The sequence below is a fragment of the Rattus norvegicus genome, chromosome 18 (genome assembly GCF_036323735.1).
Source record: "Rattus norvegicus strain BN/NHsdMcwi chromosome 18, GRCr8, whole genome shotgun sequence".
Classification (NCBI taxonomy): Eukaryota; Metazoa; Chordata; class Mammalia; order Rodentia; family Muridae; genus Rattus; species Rattus norvegicus.
Genome location: NC_086036.1, coordinates 5,047,899 through 5,066,406, shown reverse-complemented (window position 1 = coordinate 5,066,406; position 18,508 = coordinate 5,047,899). Strand labels below are relative to the sequence as shown.

Here is an 18,508-nt window from a genome sequence, read left to right as displayed (position 1 = left end):
ACTGGGATTAATGGTTTTCAATTTTCAGTTACTTAGACATGGGGTCTCCTGGAGATGGCTTTTTGCAGAGTAGAATATGGCTCTCTGTGGGATTGCGCAAGTTTTCCTCTCTTCCACTTCCTTTTCTGTCGTCGCCCCCCACCTCCACCAATGTTGCTCTGATGTTCCTCTCGATTATGTAAAACACTTTGCCTTCATTGGAACAGATATTTTTTCTCATAACCTGTCATTGCATTAAAGTGCTTTGGGGACTGTGAATTGCTGTGTAAAATTGGTGAGGTTACCCACTGCTTTGTTCTAGTGAAGTGGTTTCCCTCAGACCTAAAGAGCTCCAAACTCCGCACCAGAGAGGCTGCTTGGGGAAGGCTGCCGGGTGCTTTCTCCTCTCTGCTCCTGCGCGTCCTCATCCTTGGTGTCTCAGGACCGGCTCTGCCTCGCCCTGCTTCCAGGGCAGCAATGCGCCGTGCTGCCTGGCCTCCCCTCTGCTCCCAGCTTCTGGCGCCTATATCTTATCTTTCTACTTGCTTCTTGGCGACCTTTCCCAGCACATGATGTCTAGAATTTCTTAACAACACGGGAATCACTGAGCATTTGCCTGGGAAGACCTGCTTCCCGGCCAAGGAGACATCTGAGGCCACATCTGGAGACTGAATTTACGCCTGTTCTCACCCACACTTACAAGACAATCGAATGAACGAGTGGCTCAGACACAACAGCCACCTTTCCACTTCGCACCACTCGCACTTCCTATCGGACTTGGGACAGGGTACGAGTGCAGGAATCGGAAACATCCCAGGAATCCTCGAAGGCAATCCCATGAGTATACCGGAGACATCTGGGATCTCCCCCACCCCAACAGAAATAGGCTCATTTCCCAGGGAGCTCTGGGGATATGCAGCGTGGGGAGGCCTCCTTCCCACCCTGAGAACCGCTGTCAGCGGTGGGCAGCCAGAATGAGAGGAGACCTTTATTGAGCTGGAGCCAAAAGAGGGAAACTGGCTGTGATGGTCGAAACTGATGTCAAGTTGACAGGTTCTAGAACCACTTAGGAGACAAGTGCCGGGGCACAGCTGGGGGACCATCTAGATTAGCTTAGCTTCCGTGCATGCTTAGGAGGTATTCTAGAGAGGTTAATTAAGGTGAGAAGACCCACAGTAATGATTGGCAGTAACACTCTGTGGGCTGAGATCCTAGGTGGGATACAAGGGGAAAGCAAACTGAGCACTGGTACTCATTCATTGCTGTCTACCTCCTAACCATGGATGCTTCGTAAGCAGCCACCTCAAACCCTGGCTGCAGGGACTTCCTAGCAGTGATAGATGTACTCACAGACTGTGTAAGCCAAAGTGAACCTTTCTCCCTCCCTCCCTTCCTCCCTCCCTCCTACCTCTTCCTCCCTCCCTCCCTTCCTCTTCCTTCCTTCCTTCCTTCCTCCCTTCCTCTTTCTTCCTCCCTCCCTTCCTCTTTTCCCCTTTGTCAGGTCCTTTACCTCAGCAGCATGACAGCATTTCCCCAACCTGCTTTTGCCCCACTTTGGTAAATGGCTTTATCTGCTTCTCTTAATCTTCAAAGCATAAGTCCTTGGTATCAATGACTTTACATTACTGCAATCATGTGATGAAAATATATCCACATCTATAGACAGAAGTGTAAATATTCAGTGTGGTTGTTAGAAACTAGATCGGTGCGTCTGTCTGTCTGTCGTGGGGGGTGAGTTGGAGCCACATTAGGAAACTTAGGAATAACGTGATAAAGATAAGACTATTGAGTTATTTCTTTTTTAAACATTACTTAGAGGAAAAACAAAGCACTGAATGTCACGGATCAGCAGCCCAGCACTTAGCTATCTGTATCCAGGCTTCTGTCCTTTCTCTCATTTCATAATTCTCTTTTTGCTTTGTTTTTAGTTCAGACCTTTCTATGAAACCACTTTTGACTTTAAGATAACCAAAGAAGCAGTATAGCTTGGTTTTTTAGCGTTTATTTCAATGCTTGTAAACTTCTCATCATAGCTGTGTGGATCTTTAAGAAAATAGGAGAGCTTTTTGTTCCCTCCAGTATTTTAATATGTTTTCAGAAAAACACCTCCCAGACATATTTAAAATCAATACCCAGACAAAAGAGTTGGCATAAAAATAGTTTATTCTTAAATGCACTTGGAGGCCAGTCCTACTAGAGAGAAAGCCATGCTTTTGAAGAGAAGGGAGCAAGGATGCTTTACATAAGCAAGCTCACAATCAAACAAAGCTGCCTTGTCTCATTTTTTGCAGTTTGGGCTCTAGTCCATGGTGGGTAATGCCAGAGTCCCCAGTCATGACCGTCCATCACAGTAATTGTCGTGGTGGGAAGGGACCTAGCCCCACTCTCCATCTCCTTCACCAAAAAGCTAAATCTGAAACAGGGAAGAGAGCTAGGCTACCCATCCCTTTCCATCACCTCGCTAGAGTACCATACTTAGGAGGTTGTTATCAGCCTCCTAGCCTTTGGTCATGCAGCCTCTACCTCTGAAGTAGTAGCTGGCTGGCCGTCCATCCTCTGGGATGCTAAAGGCAGCAATGATCTCACAAAGTGTTCTGCCTCCAACACTCGCTTAGCTCCTCTTCTGCGTGTATGACCTGTATCACCAATTCTCAACTGTGTTTCCATTCAGTACTCACGCTTCTAAACCCTCTAGAAGATGTGAGCCAATCAGAACAGGCACACATGCACACGTGCAGAAAACACACAGGTTCTTATGAGAGTACATCGAAACTACCATCAGGAGGCTTCGGAAAGCCAGAGAAAAGGGAAGTGTGTTTTAGGTTGGGTAAGCAGGGAGAAGCTATATTTCAAGCTGGGCTTCGGTGCTCTGGTCAGAAGGAATGATGGAGTGTGAAGGAAAGGACATGGGGCAGAACTGCCTGGGGGAAGCTCAGAGCTCTAAGGCTCGTTCTCCAGTGGGAACCTGGCAGCCCGTGGCCACCCTCCGTGGAAGACAGGACCATCTTCAGCACCATGCGTGGGTCAGGAGAATGCCTGCACACACTGGTCCCTCCAGCCCTATCTGTTGGATAGGTGTCCCAATTTGAAAAGAAGTTATCTAACCAAAGAAAGGACACACTAACTCATTGAGGTGGGGGAGAACCAAACTTCCTAATGCAGCCCCCCGAGCGGGGAGTTAAAGCACGCTGTGGGATCTCTTGCAGAGTCACAGCATGGCCACAAGTCTACCAGTCTACCCAGGTGCTTCCTGACATCCCATCATCAGTCAGCTAGCTCTATTCTTCACCCTCCACATTTGAGGGTGGGTAGAGCCCAGCCCCAGCAATCAACATTTACCATCTATCAGAGATGAGAGCAAATCTAATGGTTTTTGTTTTGTTTTGTTTTGTTTTGTTCTAGAAACATGGGCAGGTAAAGAAAAAATATGGTCCTACCAACCCCTCCCCTCACAGAGCCTCCTGGTCCCGCCTCTTCCAACTCCTCCATGGAGCGGAGTTCCGCTTCAGTGTACCCATACTCTACCCCAGGCTGTTCACCTCATCTGAAGCTTCCTAGTGCAATAAGGAACTGATGCATCCTCTATCCCTCCCTGTGCAGAAGCAGCATGGCTCACGTCACCGGGGACTACCAGCACATATCTATGCTCACTCTAATGGCACGCCTATCACTGAGCTCTCTCTCTCTCTTTTTCTCTCCACAGAATCATACGATGACTCAGCATAGCAGTTAGTTCACATACGCACGACCTCTCTCGAGGAGAAGGACTTTGTGGCACAAAAAGGGAACATGTTTTACTCTTTGCACGAAACTCCCATTGTTAATGTATATTCTTCAGAAGCATTGTATTGTATCATACAACTTGTATTATGAAAACTGTTGGATGTTCATGTGTTGGAACTTTTGAGCACCAGATAGACCCCTTGTATATAAAGTGTTGCACATGTACTATGTCGCCAATGCTACAATGGTCTTAAAAAGACAAGTGGACTTGGGCCCTGTCCAGGCAAGATTTTCAAAGCGATAAAAATGGCTTAAGAGAAAATGTTTCCAAGGAAGACAGAACTTAAATGAACTGTTATCACATGACTATGGTTGGACTTCCTTTTATGTACACTTAAGCCTAGAACTTCTCTTTTTGGTATATCAATGGTTAAAACCCAAGACTATTTTTTATTGCTGGAGATTCTCGTGAACCATGAAGAGACACTCTCACAGAACAGAACCCTACATCTGGATACGGCCCATATATATATTTGTAAGCCTTGCAGTGTGACAGGTAGCCTCGCCATATATGCAATAGTTGTTATGTAGACTGTCAACGATTTTTTTTCCTGGCTACATTTGAAGCTTTGAGTGTTCGAGGTTCTCCTTAATGATTTCACACAGCCAAATCCTTGAATCGGTTGAACTAACCTGTATGTTACTGTTCTCAATGTTTACTCTGCGGTCTGAACCTGGAGATTACTGGAATTGTTTTCCAAGAGGAAATAAATTCAGTTTACCATCAGCTATGAGTGTATTTGTGTGTTTTCCTTTTCTAGTTAGTGTTACCATTAAAAACAAAGGAAGAAAAGGAAATCTAATTGCCTGCCCCCTTGGCTGTGAAACCTGCTCCCAGGCCAATCCCAGGTATAGCCTCAATCGTTTGTAACCTTTGCACACCGGGCCAAGTGCAGCAAGGAGGAGATTCGTCACGCTGCACGGGAAGAAATCAGACCCAGTCTTCTTGAACTGTCTTAGATCTACCAGGTCACATTGTACTTGAGGACTCTGACATCACAGATGGATGTGATGGCTGTTTTCTGCATAATTTGCAGCCCAATTCGTGTCATGCTGTGCAAATCTGAACTCGTGGTGGATGGCTGCAATTCGAGCGGCTGTTTGGCTTATGTGTACTTAAGAAGCAGCATTGTTCAAAGACAAAGTGCAGAGCATCGAGTCAGAGGGCTGTTAGTTCTGCTTCTGCTGCTGGCTCCCAGTGGAGCCCTCTCCAAATGGCTTCATCTCCTGGCCTGGGATCACCCGGCCAGGGAAGGTAATGGAACTCGGTCATCAGCTTTCCACAGGCAGGAGATGGCTCTACAAGACGCTTGTCTCCACAGCCTACCACAAAATGCTGAAAAGGAGAAGCCCCTGGTTTCAGAGCTTTTGCATTTTTTTTTTAAAGAAGAGAAGGATAGCAGTGTGTGTCCCGGACCCTGATAGACATTATTAGTCTGAATAGTATAAGTATAAACTCGATACTCATGGAGCACGTTCATGGAATCGTGCTTAAAACGGTTACCACACTCTGAGTCCTGTGACCTCTGGTAAACCCTGAAGATCTCAAGCAAACAGCAATAATCACCGCAGTATTTTGAGGTAAGAAAAATGCAACCTGGACTGATGGCTGTGACGATCCCTTGTCACCAGTGGACCAGCCTGTGAGAGCCACATCTCCAGCAGTACAAGGCAGGGGCGCTGCTGTTCTAAAACTTAGCCTCCTTGACATCCCGGTGCAGGACTTGCGTGATCCATCTTGCTGGGGTGGACATGACCCCCGCCCCCACCACCAGAGCCTCGGATTCATTCAGGCTCCCCCTTTGGCTTCCCTAAGAATTCTGGGTAACGCTGGTTGCAGACCCCACTTTGAGAACCACTGGCCCTACCTCATTTACAAGTCGTGGAATGGATGAGGTGTGAATAACCAAGTGATATTCTCTGTTGTGTTTCCAATTTAAAAACAAAAACAAAAAAAACTTTTGTCAAATTTTATTATCATTCACAAACAAGTATTTTGTAGTGATTAAAGTATACACATCTGCTGTAATGTTTCATGTGAGTGTGTGTTTAGCTTTTTAATTCAAGGAAAAGCTACACCTATACGTTCCACGATGGGTTGTCAGCGTGCTATTCAGTTAAAGAGCTTTTCCACTGGTTATGTAAATAAGGAAGTATGCTTAGAATATGCAAGCATCCATAATTAAAATGCTCAGCTACATATTTTTAAAAAATTAAGATCTCTGGCCTCTCCAGGATTTTGCACTTAAAATGAAATAGCCACACTTGATAATGATTTTTTAAAAGCTTTGCATTTTTGGTTATTAACAAGAAGGTTATGTTTTTATAAAAGGACACGTTGGTTTATGGAAAGTAGGTGACGTATTATCCCTGTATTAGATCCCATGCTGCCTTTCCTATCATTGCCTTTAGAGACCTCCCAGGGTTGTGGCAAACACCAGGGCTTGGGATTCTCAGGAAGCAAGAGAGAGAGAGATGTCCATTCTGGCAGCACAAATGGCTGGCTATGTGGCTCCCTCATCACAGACATGGGTCAGCCTCCCCTGAGGCACAGCTGGGAAGCCACATTTGTTGGCCACTCTTCATGCCACATTAATTGATTGATCCTCCAAATACTATAATGCACCTTCTATCTGGTAGAGCCTTCTTCCTAGTAATCGGTCAGTCTTCTTTGGATGGTAAATGGCTAAGCAGTGCTCAGGCAAGCGCTTCCAGCCAGCTTTGATCAGTTATCTTCCGTATATTTATATTCTGCCTCGTTCCATAAGGCTGGAGCGCAACATGAAGATTAATAAGAATACCAGTGTGCTTTATGTTTATGTAGCTATGATCAAATACCTGATCTAAAGAGCTAAGCCAGGAAAGATGGCTTTGAGCTCATGGTTTCAGAGAGTTTAGTTTGTGTCCATTTGATCTCACGTGCTTAGTCAGGATATTGTGGTGGGTAGCATAGGAGAGCTGGAGACCAGGAAACAGAACGAGGCTAGAAGTAGCCATGGATACTCTGCTTCCAGGACATACATACTTCCTCAGATCAGTCCCACTTCTAAAGTTTCCAGGACCCCCCAAAGTAGCTCTAGAGACCAAGTGGTCAGATCACAAGTCCATGGGCAACATTGCATACTCCGGTAATAGCAACTAGCATTATGGGAAGTCTGAAGGGAGACTATGGGTGGAAGTAGTTGCCTGGTTTATGCTTCAATTTTGTTTTTGAGGCCATTTTAGTACTGACTTGGAGCTTCCTGCTAGTAAAGGGGGAAAAATAACCTGAACGAAAGGAATACATTAGTTTCTCAAGAGAAAATGTTTTTCTAGTACTTAATTCCAAAAGAGATTTCTCAAAGGCCTTATATCTGAGTAGGGGGCCAATATAATGGCCCTGTTTGTGACTCTAATTCTGTGACAGAAGGCAGTGGGTTTTGTGTGAAAGAAGGCTGCTGCACGTGTGAGAAACCAGGATGTGCCAACTTGTCCTCCAGTACACAAGACAGGTACAGAACAAAGAAAGCATGACCTCCCGAAAACGTCAGTCGTTGCTAGGTTAAGCTGCTCTAATGGAGAAGGTCATGTGGTTTTTGCTATCCCCCACCCCTACCGTTTCTACTTGCTTTAACTTTGGAACCACAAGGGACATGTCAAACAAGTCCCATCCCACAGTTACTGATTACCTTGGCCTGATTAGAAGCATCCACAGTGACTCCAGGAGTCCAGTGTAAGAACCACTTTCAAGCATACAAGCTCAGGAGAGTGAGTTGAGCTCAAGACTAGAACTTTGGCAATGTATTGCTAGAAGTAGAAGTGCAGAATGGGGCACACGTGCCCTTCCCTCAGTGTTGCCTTTTACAACTGAGCATCTCAAGTAATGGAGCAACTAAGTACCATAGTAAATATGAAAGGAAAAGACGACCCAGCGTCCATCATTCATATACTGGTCCAGAGATTACTAATTTGACCAGTGAGATCTAGTCTCCTGAGATCGCTGACAGCCTGGAGGTCCTGTCCAAGTCAGAGAGATGGGACTCCTGGTGCCAGATTGTTCGTGTCTCAGGAGTCGCCAGCAGCCCCGGTGGTTATGTGCTATGTCCCAGTTTCCAAATGTTGGCAATCCATTCTGCTTCTTGTAATTCAAATTGTATTAACCCCACTGTGTGGACCATATGAGATACTCCGCAGGCCAGGCCTGATTCTCAGGTTTGCAAGCTTTGACCTCTGGTTTTAACCTTTCCCCTAATTCTCATTCCACCTCTTTAGACAGTAATGTAGGTTGTACATGTTAGCATTCCTATGATGCTGTGTTTGTAATTATTATGTGCAAATTTGAAGTTGCCACGTGACCTTCAGCCTCATCACGTATGAGTATGAGCAGTAGTTAGTTAACTGAAGTTAACTGAGTTAGTTAGTCTGTGTTCTGTCCCGCCTGCTTCCATTCCTGGACAGGGAGACTTCAGGTGCTGGACAATAATAACACAATTTAAGGTTCTCTGATGCAAGTCAAATCTGCTGTCTTCTAATAAATTGGAGGTCCATTTGTGACTCTTTGGAAATCACACAAATGGGTGATAGGGTCAAACTGCTACCTTGATACCTGATACATATAATGGTTGCCTTAGCCCAGGCGGACCGTCACAGCATGATCTCTAAGCCTGTCTTCTCAGAGCAGTCCTGGGTCTGTTTCAGAACTGGACTAAGGAATCCAGGAACCCTCATCTTCCACTCCACAGAGTGTGACAGCCTTGACTTTGTGTCTGTTTATGCCTGTTGGGCACAGCATCGCAGAACCCTTGAGAAAGGAAGTTTAGAAATCCAGATCCCATTACAGAACACCTGCAAACCCTCCTCCGGTTAGCGGCAGCAGCCCGAAGCCTCTTACCTCCTCCCTCTCCAGGAGGAAGTTTCCACTAAAGGCACTAAAAAAAGAGCTCAAGGAAGAGGGATGAGCCTAGATAAAAAGGACACAGCAGGAGTCTCTGGCAGTGTCCAAAGCGCAGCTCTGGTAAGCACCACATTTCTGGGTGAGAGCCTCAGAGGCAGGAGTGGCCTAGACCACCGCTCCAGATTCCTCTGTAATGAAGTCAGCTGTCAGCTCCTTAGGGGGAAGGCACGGAGCCCCTTTATTTCCAAGCAGGTGTTGCAGCATATTAAAGGTTCCATTCCATCTTGCGCTCACATCCTGAATGAGCCAGTTTGCAGGCAAGCTCGGTTCTTTCTGCAAAGAGAGAAACTTGGCAATGATGGAGGCGGAATACTTAAATGGCAATCAACTTCTGGCTCGTATCAATTAATTCCTTCATGGACTTCTGCCTAAGTATAGCATCTTGAATTCCCAGCTGTGGAAGCTATGAAAAACAACCCCAGCAACACATGCCACCATCTCGGAAAAACGACCCCAGTGAAAGGAAGGGGATGGTGGGCAAGCCACCTCTGGGAACCCATGAATTCCGATGTGGGGCTCTTGTCTTTTGTTCACCTGTGTTGTACAGAACAGTGCATATACCCATTCCTCTGGATGGGAAATGCATCAAGAAAACTTCCAGTAAGTTTATGTGAAATCTCTCAGAAGCCTTATCTCGGCTCTGAAATTTGCGGATCCAAGCAGAATGTGGGGCTGAGAGTCAAGGAGGAAATATCTCCTCACTTAGGAACCACAGAAACCTGTGGAAAATAGTTTTCGTCTTGAGGGATCTGCCACAGACACCTCTGAGTCTATGTTCTGTGATCTAGGAGCACTTTAATCAGGAGCCACTGCAGGCTGAGGGTGAGTATGCACATTGCCCCTGAGAACTGCCAATTCTTCACTTCATCTGGTAACTGCAGACGCTGCAATCCGGACCACGCCATCTACACTGGGGACTGTGAGTGTTCAGATGTATCATAACTCAGGTAAGCTCTCCACAACTAATGCTCTCATAGTGAGACTAGCTGCAGGGTACAACCAATGGAAGTCAAGGTCCCTTACCTCATCCTGCCCCCGACTACCACTGACTCTCTGCTGTCCTTGCCTGAATCAGCAAAAAGAATAGAATTCCCTCCCACAGAAGGGCAAACTTCATTTTCCGAGAGCCACATTCCACATCCTGTCACATCCTGTCACATCCTGTCAGAGGTGGGAGCCTTCCAGCTTCTTTAAGCCATGGGGAGACAGCTCACTTGGTAAGGCACTTGCCTTGCAAATGCATGACTCGAATTTGATCCTCAGAACTGAAGTAAAGAACTCACATGTGGTGGCACACACTTGCAATCCTAAAGCTACGGAAGTGGAAACAAGAAATCCTACAGATCTCCGGCCAGTTAACCTCGCCCAATCAGTGAGTTCAAGGCCAGGGAGAGAGTCTTTTCCAAAAAAAAAGCAAGGAGGATGGCACCTGAGGAGCCCAAGAATGACTCTGGGATTCCATACACATGTACATAGGTGTGTATGCGCACACATGCACATATGCACTTATATGTACACATGCACATATGCATGTATATGCCCACATGCACAAATAGAAAATAAATACCATGGCTACTTTAATTAACTTAAATGGAGTTCTAAAATTTAGTTCCTTCCCCTCAGTACCCCTCCCACTTTTATCCCTTAGGTATAGAAAAGGTCCCTTCATCTGGCTCACTCTTTCTCTGTCTCAGTATCTTTTTCTTATCCTCAGCTTTCACTATGTATTTATGTCTTTCAGTATATGCATATTGCACACACACACACACACACACACACACACACACATATTTCTAGTATATATTTTCATCCTCCCAGGGCTTTTTTTTTTTTTTTTTTTTGCTTGATTTTCTTCTAAATTTCTCAGTTTGCGGTCTGCTTCTATATCCTCCCCTTCCTGGCTGCTGCCTCTCCTTTTACTGAGAATGTGTTTTCCAAGGTCACCTGCGATGGCCTCAGCCACCGGTCAGTCTTGGTCATCTTGCTTATTACTCCTTCTTCTGCCCTAATCCTCCTGCCCAGCTCTGCGTTCTCGCTTGAAAATACTCTTATACTGAGTCATTCACATACATTAACTCCACTTTCTGGTTTCTCACCTTCCCCCATTCCACCCTATATATGGCTATCATGTTAATCTGCATAAAACACGTTTTATACCAGTTTCTCGTTCGGGAAGTACTTAAGGCTCCCGAGGTAATAATGAGCAAGGAAGATCAAACTGAAGACTTTCTCTCCTACTTAGCAGTCACGTATACCAAATTCCTTCTCTTTCTGACGTGACTTCTCCCACCTTCAGTTTGAGGGATAGGTAAACTTACAAGATACTGCAGCATTGTTTCTAGCATTTTATCAGGGCTAGAAATACATGAAGCGTAGTAAATGTAGCTTAGTAAAGATGTATTTACTCCAGACTCTCTTTGGGCCAGTTCTAGAAATTTTTTTACATCAAACTTTTTACCCTTCCCATTCCTCTGTGTCTCTATTTCTAATCTTTCGAAAATACACACTCCTTAACAGATTGTCTGCCCTGAGAACCTTAAATAATAATTTTATCCACCACAAGAAGTTTAATATTTCTTTGACTTTCTGGAGGAATAGCCTAATTGTTGATTTAGTTACTTCTCTGTCAGTGTGATAAAACATCATGGCCAAGGTGACTTTCAGAAGGGAGCGTCCATTCTCCCTTACAGCTCCAGAAGGAAAGTCCACAACAGTGAGGAGGATGTGGCCAAAGGCAACCAGACCAGGAAGCAGAGAGCGCATCTCCAACCACAAGCCGAAAGCAGATAGAACAAGTGGGAGTGAGGCTTTGCTGTGTGCTCTCCAAGCCCACCCTTCAGCGATATCCTCCCTCCAACAAGTCTGTACCCCTTTAATTCCCCAAACAGGAACACCAGCTGGGAAACAAGTGTCCAGGTGCCTCGACTATGAGGAAAATTTCTCTTCCAAACAACCATGTTTGTCCTGTTCAACGTTCCCAGCCTGGTGGTTCACCCAGACTCAACCTGCTTCAAGTCTTTGCAGAGTGAGTTACTCTTGTTACTATTCCCACCTATCTGCTCTCACTCTTTCTTCACCCTCCCCTCTTACCTCAGTTCTATTTTCTGGACCCAAGTTAACTTTCTCTTCCTCCATAATGCTCCTGCTAAGCTGCCTTGGAAACTAGAAGTCAAGTTTTTTTCTTCCTAAGCAAATTGTTTTTCTTTAAAAGATACAAGAGGTCTCTGCATGGTCCTCCCTCCTCTCACTTTTTGTTTGTGTGATTGTTTGGTTTGGATCAACAAGATCTCACATACCCCAGGCCCCAGGAATTTGATATATAATTGAGGAAAACCTTAACCTTCCAAGCTTCCACATCATGAGTGTGCCACCATGCTTTGTCTGTTCAGCGCTGAAGATGGAAGTCAGAGCCTGTGCACACTGGGGAGACACTGCCAGTCCAACTGCATCTCAACTCTCCTGTGCTTTAACCCACTTCTGGGCTCTCCACCTTCTATAAGGGCAATAACACATCAATGAATTCATATCTTAGCTTATCACCCTCAGTTCACTAAAGGTCAGCATACATAGGCTATGGTGCCTCTCAGGTCCAGGTCCAAATGATACAGAAGTACTTCTCCATCCTCTGCCAAATACAAAGGACAGAGTTTGTGTCCTATGCTGTGTCTCATGCTGACGGTTGATTATAAATGAAAACATAAGTGTGTTTTTACCCCAATGATCACATGTCCCTGACTGGGACCTCTGCCCTACACCATGACATGGATCAGAACACATTCTAATAGTCACGGGGAAGATTAAAGTTCAAAATTTGCATACCATTTCATATCAGCTGCAAGTTAAAAATCATTAAGTTGAGCCATGTTAAGTCAGGGATCCTATGAACAGTTACCTGGAAATTTAGTCTCTGCCTCTTCTCTGCGTCTTCTATTTGCCCCGGTCTCCTGAACATGAAGAAGACATCTGAGTGAGCACAGATCGCAGAGTGAGCCTTAGGGTCATTGAGCACCATATCCCAAAGGCCTCCCTCTTTGGTCCACTAGACATAAATGACTTCATCCAGAGAGTTTAGTACCAAAATTCTGCAATGACCCCCATCCATGATCAGCAGCTGGCTGTAGGGCAGAAAATGGTCCACAGCAGATAGAACACTGTTTCCTCTAACATCAATGGGATCTTGTAGTAGACAGGATCAAGCTGCCCATATTCAATATTCAGCACAGAAATTAAAAAAAGCATTCAAAACCAAATCTGAAAAAGTACTGGATCATATGTAAATCCAGGTGTTAGCCCATTCCTTTCTCAGAGCAACAAAGATGTCGTCGGCTGTGATTGCAGATAGGAAGAGCTTTTCCTTCTGATGGAATGAGAGTATACCGAACAGAGCACACAGTATATTCCCATGACAAATATATTTACACTCAACTCAGAACATGCAGAGAAAAGAAAATGTCAATAGTTGACAGCTTCTTGGCCTATGGGGTATAATCCAGGAACATAATAAATTCATTTAAGCTTGGTGTTGAATAAATGCATGTTACGGCCATGCATTTTTTTTGGCCTTTCCCTCGACACATTGTTTGAATACAATGTCACATCTCTCTTCATGTTACCTGCTCCTTGGGCTGCTGTCAGCAGACATGTACCTAGCTAATATTTTGGGTCAAATCTGCAGTAATTTTCCCCACAGATAGAAACAAGAAAGGGATACCATGAAAAAAAAAGTCTTATTGCCAAAATAGGTGTATCGACTATTTCATGTTTAGAATACACACCTCACAGATGCCCGCTGATAGGAGGCTGCAGAGTCCAGAAAGCAAGATATATTGCCACAGAAGATCTTAATCACACTGATAAACGGATAATCAGAGCCAAGGGAACATAAACCACATAAAAGGACACCTCAATTTAGAACCTAATATGAACTTCCGCCTGCCAGTATATTTCTCATCTCGTGCAAATTGGACCTGAAGACAATGCCCCTCCCTGACAGAGCTCAGAAGCTATCAAACGTTTGAGGCTTTGTGTGTGAAAACATGACATATTGGTTAAGACTCAAAATAGCATGTTGCTGGTAGAGTTCGAATGTGTAAGAAATACTACACCCCACTGTTTTCATAAGCTCTGGAGTTCCATTGAGTTGAGACAGATGGTAGCAGGCAAAGACGCAATCTTACCATCAAAAGCTAAAATATGTCAGAAATATGTTAGCGAGCAAAACAGAGCAGATCACTTACTTCGCATGTCGCGACAGCTTGCAAAACATGCTAGGGTAGCGAAGCTCTGGTTATGTAAATAGAAAGAACAGTAGGCAGAGTGGCAGCAAATGGCACAAATAATGGTGTGTGTTAATTGTCCTTTCTTTGTAGTTTGGGTACCCGAGTCAAACATGTAACCACAAGAAGCCCCAGATGAACATCAAGAGGTGGTCAGAATCGCCCAAGAGGATCTGCTTTCCTTCCATGAGCAATGAGTTTCTTAGTGCTGGATAAGATGTTTAACTAAATTACAGAAGGCATTCCAGTCTCCCAGAGGGAACTGGAAGGATTCCGCTGAGAATCATCATGCCAGTTAGCTTAAGAAAGAAGAGGTGGGTGTCACTTTAAGATAAGACGCACCCAGAGCTTTCGGTATACATCAGTCTCAGCTCAGGGATCATTCTCTGACCTCGGGCCTTCCGATTGCCTAGCCTAGTTGATTTCTTTCTTCTAATTAGTGTAGTGGGGAGTGAAGGTTGGGTTCCTCGTGACAGGGCTAGGGAATGGAAGTGATGGAGTTTGAGCATCTTCTGCAGATCAGATTGTGATTCGCTATCATCCAAGGAGAAACTTCTTGATGCTGCACCATTGTGGTGACTATCTATGTCCAGTGTGAGTTCAGATATGACCTTTCCCCCCATCTTCTGCAGCCAGGGAATACGTGAGTGGGTAAAAGATGATGGTGGGCTCCTCTGTCCCTAGGTTCCTCACCTCTCTCAATGGTCTACACCCATCCTCTACACACTTTACCACACTCAGCTCTGACAACTCTCCACTGCTGTAGGATTTTCCTCAGGAAACCCTGGAGGGCACTGCTTTTTGGAAATAGCTTTAACAACTACATGGGTAATGAAGGGGACCTGCGTTGCTTTTGGCGAGGCATCAAAGGAGACTCGGCCCAACACTGGCCCGACCAGAGTAGGTAGTAACCCCAGTTGGGCAGCGAGCAAGTGAGACTAGCAAATATTTATTTATTCCATTTGTCACTTTCTTTGTTTTTTTTTCTCCTCCTCCTCCTTCTACAGATAATGTGGCACTCCTTAGTATGGAGCCCAGTCTGACTCCAACTCACTAAGTAGTTCATCCTAGCTGTGCTCACTTCATGATGATCATCTTGGCTCAGCCCCCAGAGTGCAGAGATTATCCCTAGATAAAGAGAGAAGATTCGATGTGATGTTTTGGTTTGGTTTAGTAGGGTGGGGAAGGGTGTGCTTGTCACTGAGAGTTGAGAAAACTAAATTTCTTTACCCTTTACAAAATTTCAAGTCAAGGTGTATTACTCACTACTGATCGTACAGGAGGTTCTCAATTTCTTAATTGTACCAAAAAAATCTTAATTAAACTGTTTTAATTGAATTCCTAATAAAAATGAAATGTAAATTCTTAATTGTGCAGGAAGAGGTCTTAAATTCTTCATGAAGAGTTTAACCTGGGTATTTCTGGTCGTAGGGATGAAGAAAACAGAAATCTGGAACCCGGAGAGTACGGGATTGGATGGCAGCTCACCTCACAGCCATAGACACTCCGGGAGCACAGTACTAAGAAGGGGGTGGCTGGAGCAAGAGTCTGCAGACAGAAGGAGCTCACTCCCCTGCAGGGGACTGCAGAGCTGGCTGCCTGGGTGTCACGATGGCTGCCCACCTCACCTGTCCTGCACCCTATCTATCTACACTTGACTTCAGTCCAGCAAAATCAAGTTGTGCCAATGCCGATGCTGTGTGGCTGGAATAACAGTGTGAGTTTCTCTGGCTTCGCTGTTTATCCCCAGAGGCTTTATCCCAAGAGGCCTCATAGAGTAACTTTTGTATAGTGATTTCTCTTGGAACTTTGAGGCATTCTGGTGTTAAGTGTAAAAGCAATAAACATTGTGTACAAACTACGTATGTGTCTCCCTAAATCCATAGGACTCTCACCTGATATCGGAATGGTAAGGCAACTTTGCCAGGGTCTTGAAGGGAAGCGAAAGTATAAATCAAAGTCAATGATTATATGATGAAAAAAAATCAGAACAATTTGTTTTCATGGGCCATGTATTTTATTTATCACTTAAAATTTAGTGAGATGACTCTGTAGACAAAGGGGCTTGCTGCTGAGTCTGAGGACCCGAGTTCAATCCCTAGGTCCCACATGGTAGATGGGAGAACAGACTGGTGTAAATTTCCTCTGACCTCTACTCAAGTACTGTGTGCATGTAGACACACACACACACACACACACACACACACACACACACACACAGAAAGAGAGAGAGAAAGAGAGAAAGAGAGAGAGAGAGAGACAGAGAGAGCACCACCCACAAACTAATAAATGTGATTCAAAAATAATCTAAAAGAAACAGGTAAAATTGTCTCTCTACGCATAGACCATCAATATTTATTAACTAACATCCTCCTTGGCATTCCATTGAGAAGAATAACCATTTATTAGACCAAATAAGACCTCTACAACTGTCATTGTGTGTGTGGTGGGGGTTGACTCGGGGTGGGTTCGTGGTAAGTAAAATATGAAATATGCAACTCACTCTTGCCGCTAACTTTGCAGCAGGTGAATTCTAACTGACAGGAAGTAATGAATGCAATAAGCTGAAGGGAATACCTTAGTTTAAGCAGCCATATGCTTTAGTTATCAATGAGAGTGTAGAGATAATGGTCCCACCTCGCACTTCACTTGGTTGTTCTTAAGTGCACATAAGTGGAATTCCTTCCATCGATGGAGCTGATACAGACAAATCTTTGGGGGACTGTTTTTACACGAGAAAGGAGGTTCAGGGCAAAGTCATTTCTGAGAGAAGTTAAATGGAGAATTGGCTGTTAGTGTAACGGTGCCGGGAAGCAATGTGGAGGGGCTTGGGCCCAAATGCTTACCTGCTGTAAGTTCTTTGAGCAAGGACTAAGGTTTAAGTGTGCCTCTAAGGTAGAGAAAGGTCCTGATCACACGATGACCATTATGGAGACGAAAGTGATTGTGAATAAGAATGATACCTCCAATTGGTACCCAATAATTGTTCATTATTATTCATGAACACAATATTCCTGAAAGTTCCTTCAGCCCGGGAGCAACCAAAAGTTCCAAGAGCTATAATACTTCTATTTTTCATCACGTTTTGTAGCAGATGCCATGCGCCATACTAGCCTTGCAAAACTGAGATATAGATGGTTATTTTGTTCAGTAAGTATGGTGGGCGATGAGTCAGGATGCAGAGAAACAGAACAATTCTGCAGGTCACTGACAAGGTGCTGTGTGAGTCCAGAAGAGATTGTTATAACATATATCTCAATACACAGAAAGGTCATGCCTTCTCAGAACCATCAAAGCACCATGTGTCGATCGGGCCTTCAACATCTGAGGCCGGCTTCTACTTTCTCTAATCACCCCAAAGCTCTACAATACCAAATAAGTCTAGGAGTCCCCACACCTGAAGTCCACTGAAACTATTCAAACCAGTTCCAAAATAAAGTTTTGGTCTATGTTTTCTCCTAGTCCTTTCGCATGTGGCCAAGGCTGGCCCCTCCACAGACAGTTCTATGTCGAATGTTATACTCCTGTTTACGGTAATGGTAAGTATAAACATTTCTTCCAAAGCTAAGAAAAATGACTCAGTTGGGAAAAGCTTGCCACACCAACACGGGGCTGAGTTGACATTTCCAACAGCCTTATAAATACCCAGCACAGTGGCATGCTTCTGAAACCCCAGGAGTTGGGAGGCAGAGACAGTGGGACCCTTGAAGTTTTGCTGGCCAGTCAAGCTGAACTCGTGAGCTATAGATTCAATGAGAGACCCTGTCTTCAAAATTAAGATAGTGAATGAGCAAAGATACCTGATTTCAATGACACACATACCTGCACAAGCACATGCAATACACACGCATAGTGACATATATACACATTATACACATTGTTTCTTTCTTTTTAACATCATTTCTTTTGTCTTACCGGGTATGGTTTCAACCAAATCTTAAGTGCCTTAAATGAGGTGTGTCAGTAAAGTGTGAATAAGGACTGGGAGAAAAAAAGAAAGCTATCAGATTCTAGAATAGGACTTCAGGAGCAGCAGGTCAATGGAAAACTATTTCCTACCCAGCCCCAGCTGATCTCCCTGCAGCTAGGACTGCTCTAGAGCCTACCTACAGTACTACTCTGCTTCTCAGGATGAGGCCCAGAGACAAAAAAAGCACAGCAGAGATTGCTATCCCCCACTGCATGATTGTACCTGATGTGGTCTCCGCCAGTTGCTTTGGAACATACCCTGGCCCCACAAATCTCAGGACCTTAATCTAACTTTCTTTGTTCCAACCTAGGGAACCCTGAAACATTATTAGAATATCTTTCTAATTAATGGAGTTAGCAAAATGTCACTACTCAAGGGACAGGAGCCAGAATTTTTCTATCTGAGTAAAGCTAAGAAATGAGTTAAATTCTGAGTGCCTACACATGTTAGAGTATAGTCATGGTATCACTTCCACTGTTCCACTATTTCCTATCTGTCTTCTAGGTAGAGACTTACCCAAGACTAGCAAAATCGATTCAGTGCAAGAATGGAAGGAATAAATAATAT

At 44.5% G+C, this 18,508-nt stretch overlaps 1 protein-coding gene across 8 annotated transcripts in view; it reads left to right on the top strand.

Annotated features, from left to right (window-relative positions):
* Zfp521 (zinc finger protein 521) overlaps positions 1 to 16,110 on the top strand; it is a 292,892-nt gene extending 276,782 nt beyond the window's left edge. For 5 of the 8 annotated variants that reach the window (XM_063277453.1, XM_063277452.1, NM_001393860.1 and 2 more), the window contains one exon: positions 3,683 to 4,489. In XM_063277453.1, the coding sequence (XP_063133523.1) occupies positions 3,683 to 3,712 (30 nt within the window). In that variant the 3' untranslated portion in view covers positions 3,713 to 4,489. Of the gene's footprint in view, positions 1 to 3,682; positions 4,490 to 9,483; positions 11,721 to 14,064 lie in introns of those variants that run through there. The other 3 variants (XM_063277450.1, XM_063277448.1, XM_063277447.1) reach the window with 1 other exon arrangement.
* Positions 16,111 to 18,508: the final 2,398 nt, after the last annotated feature.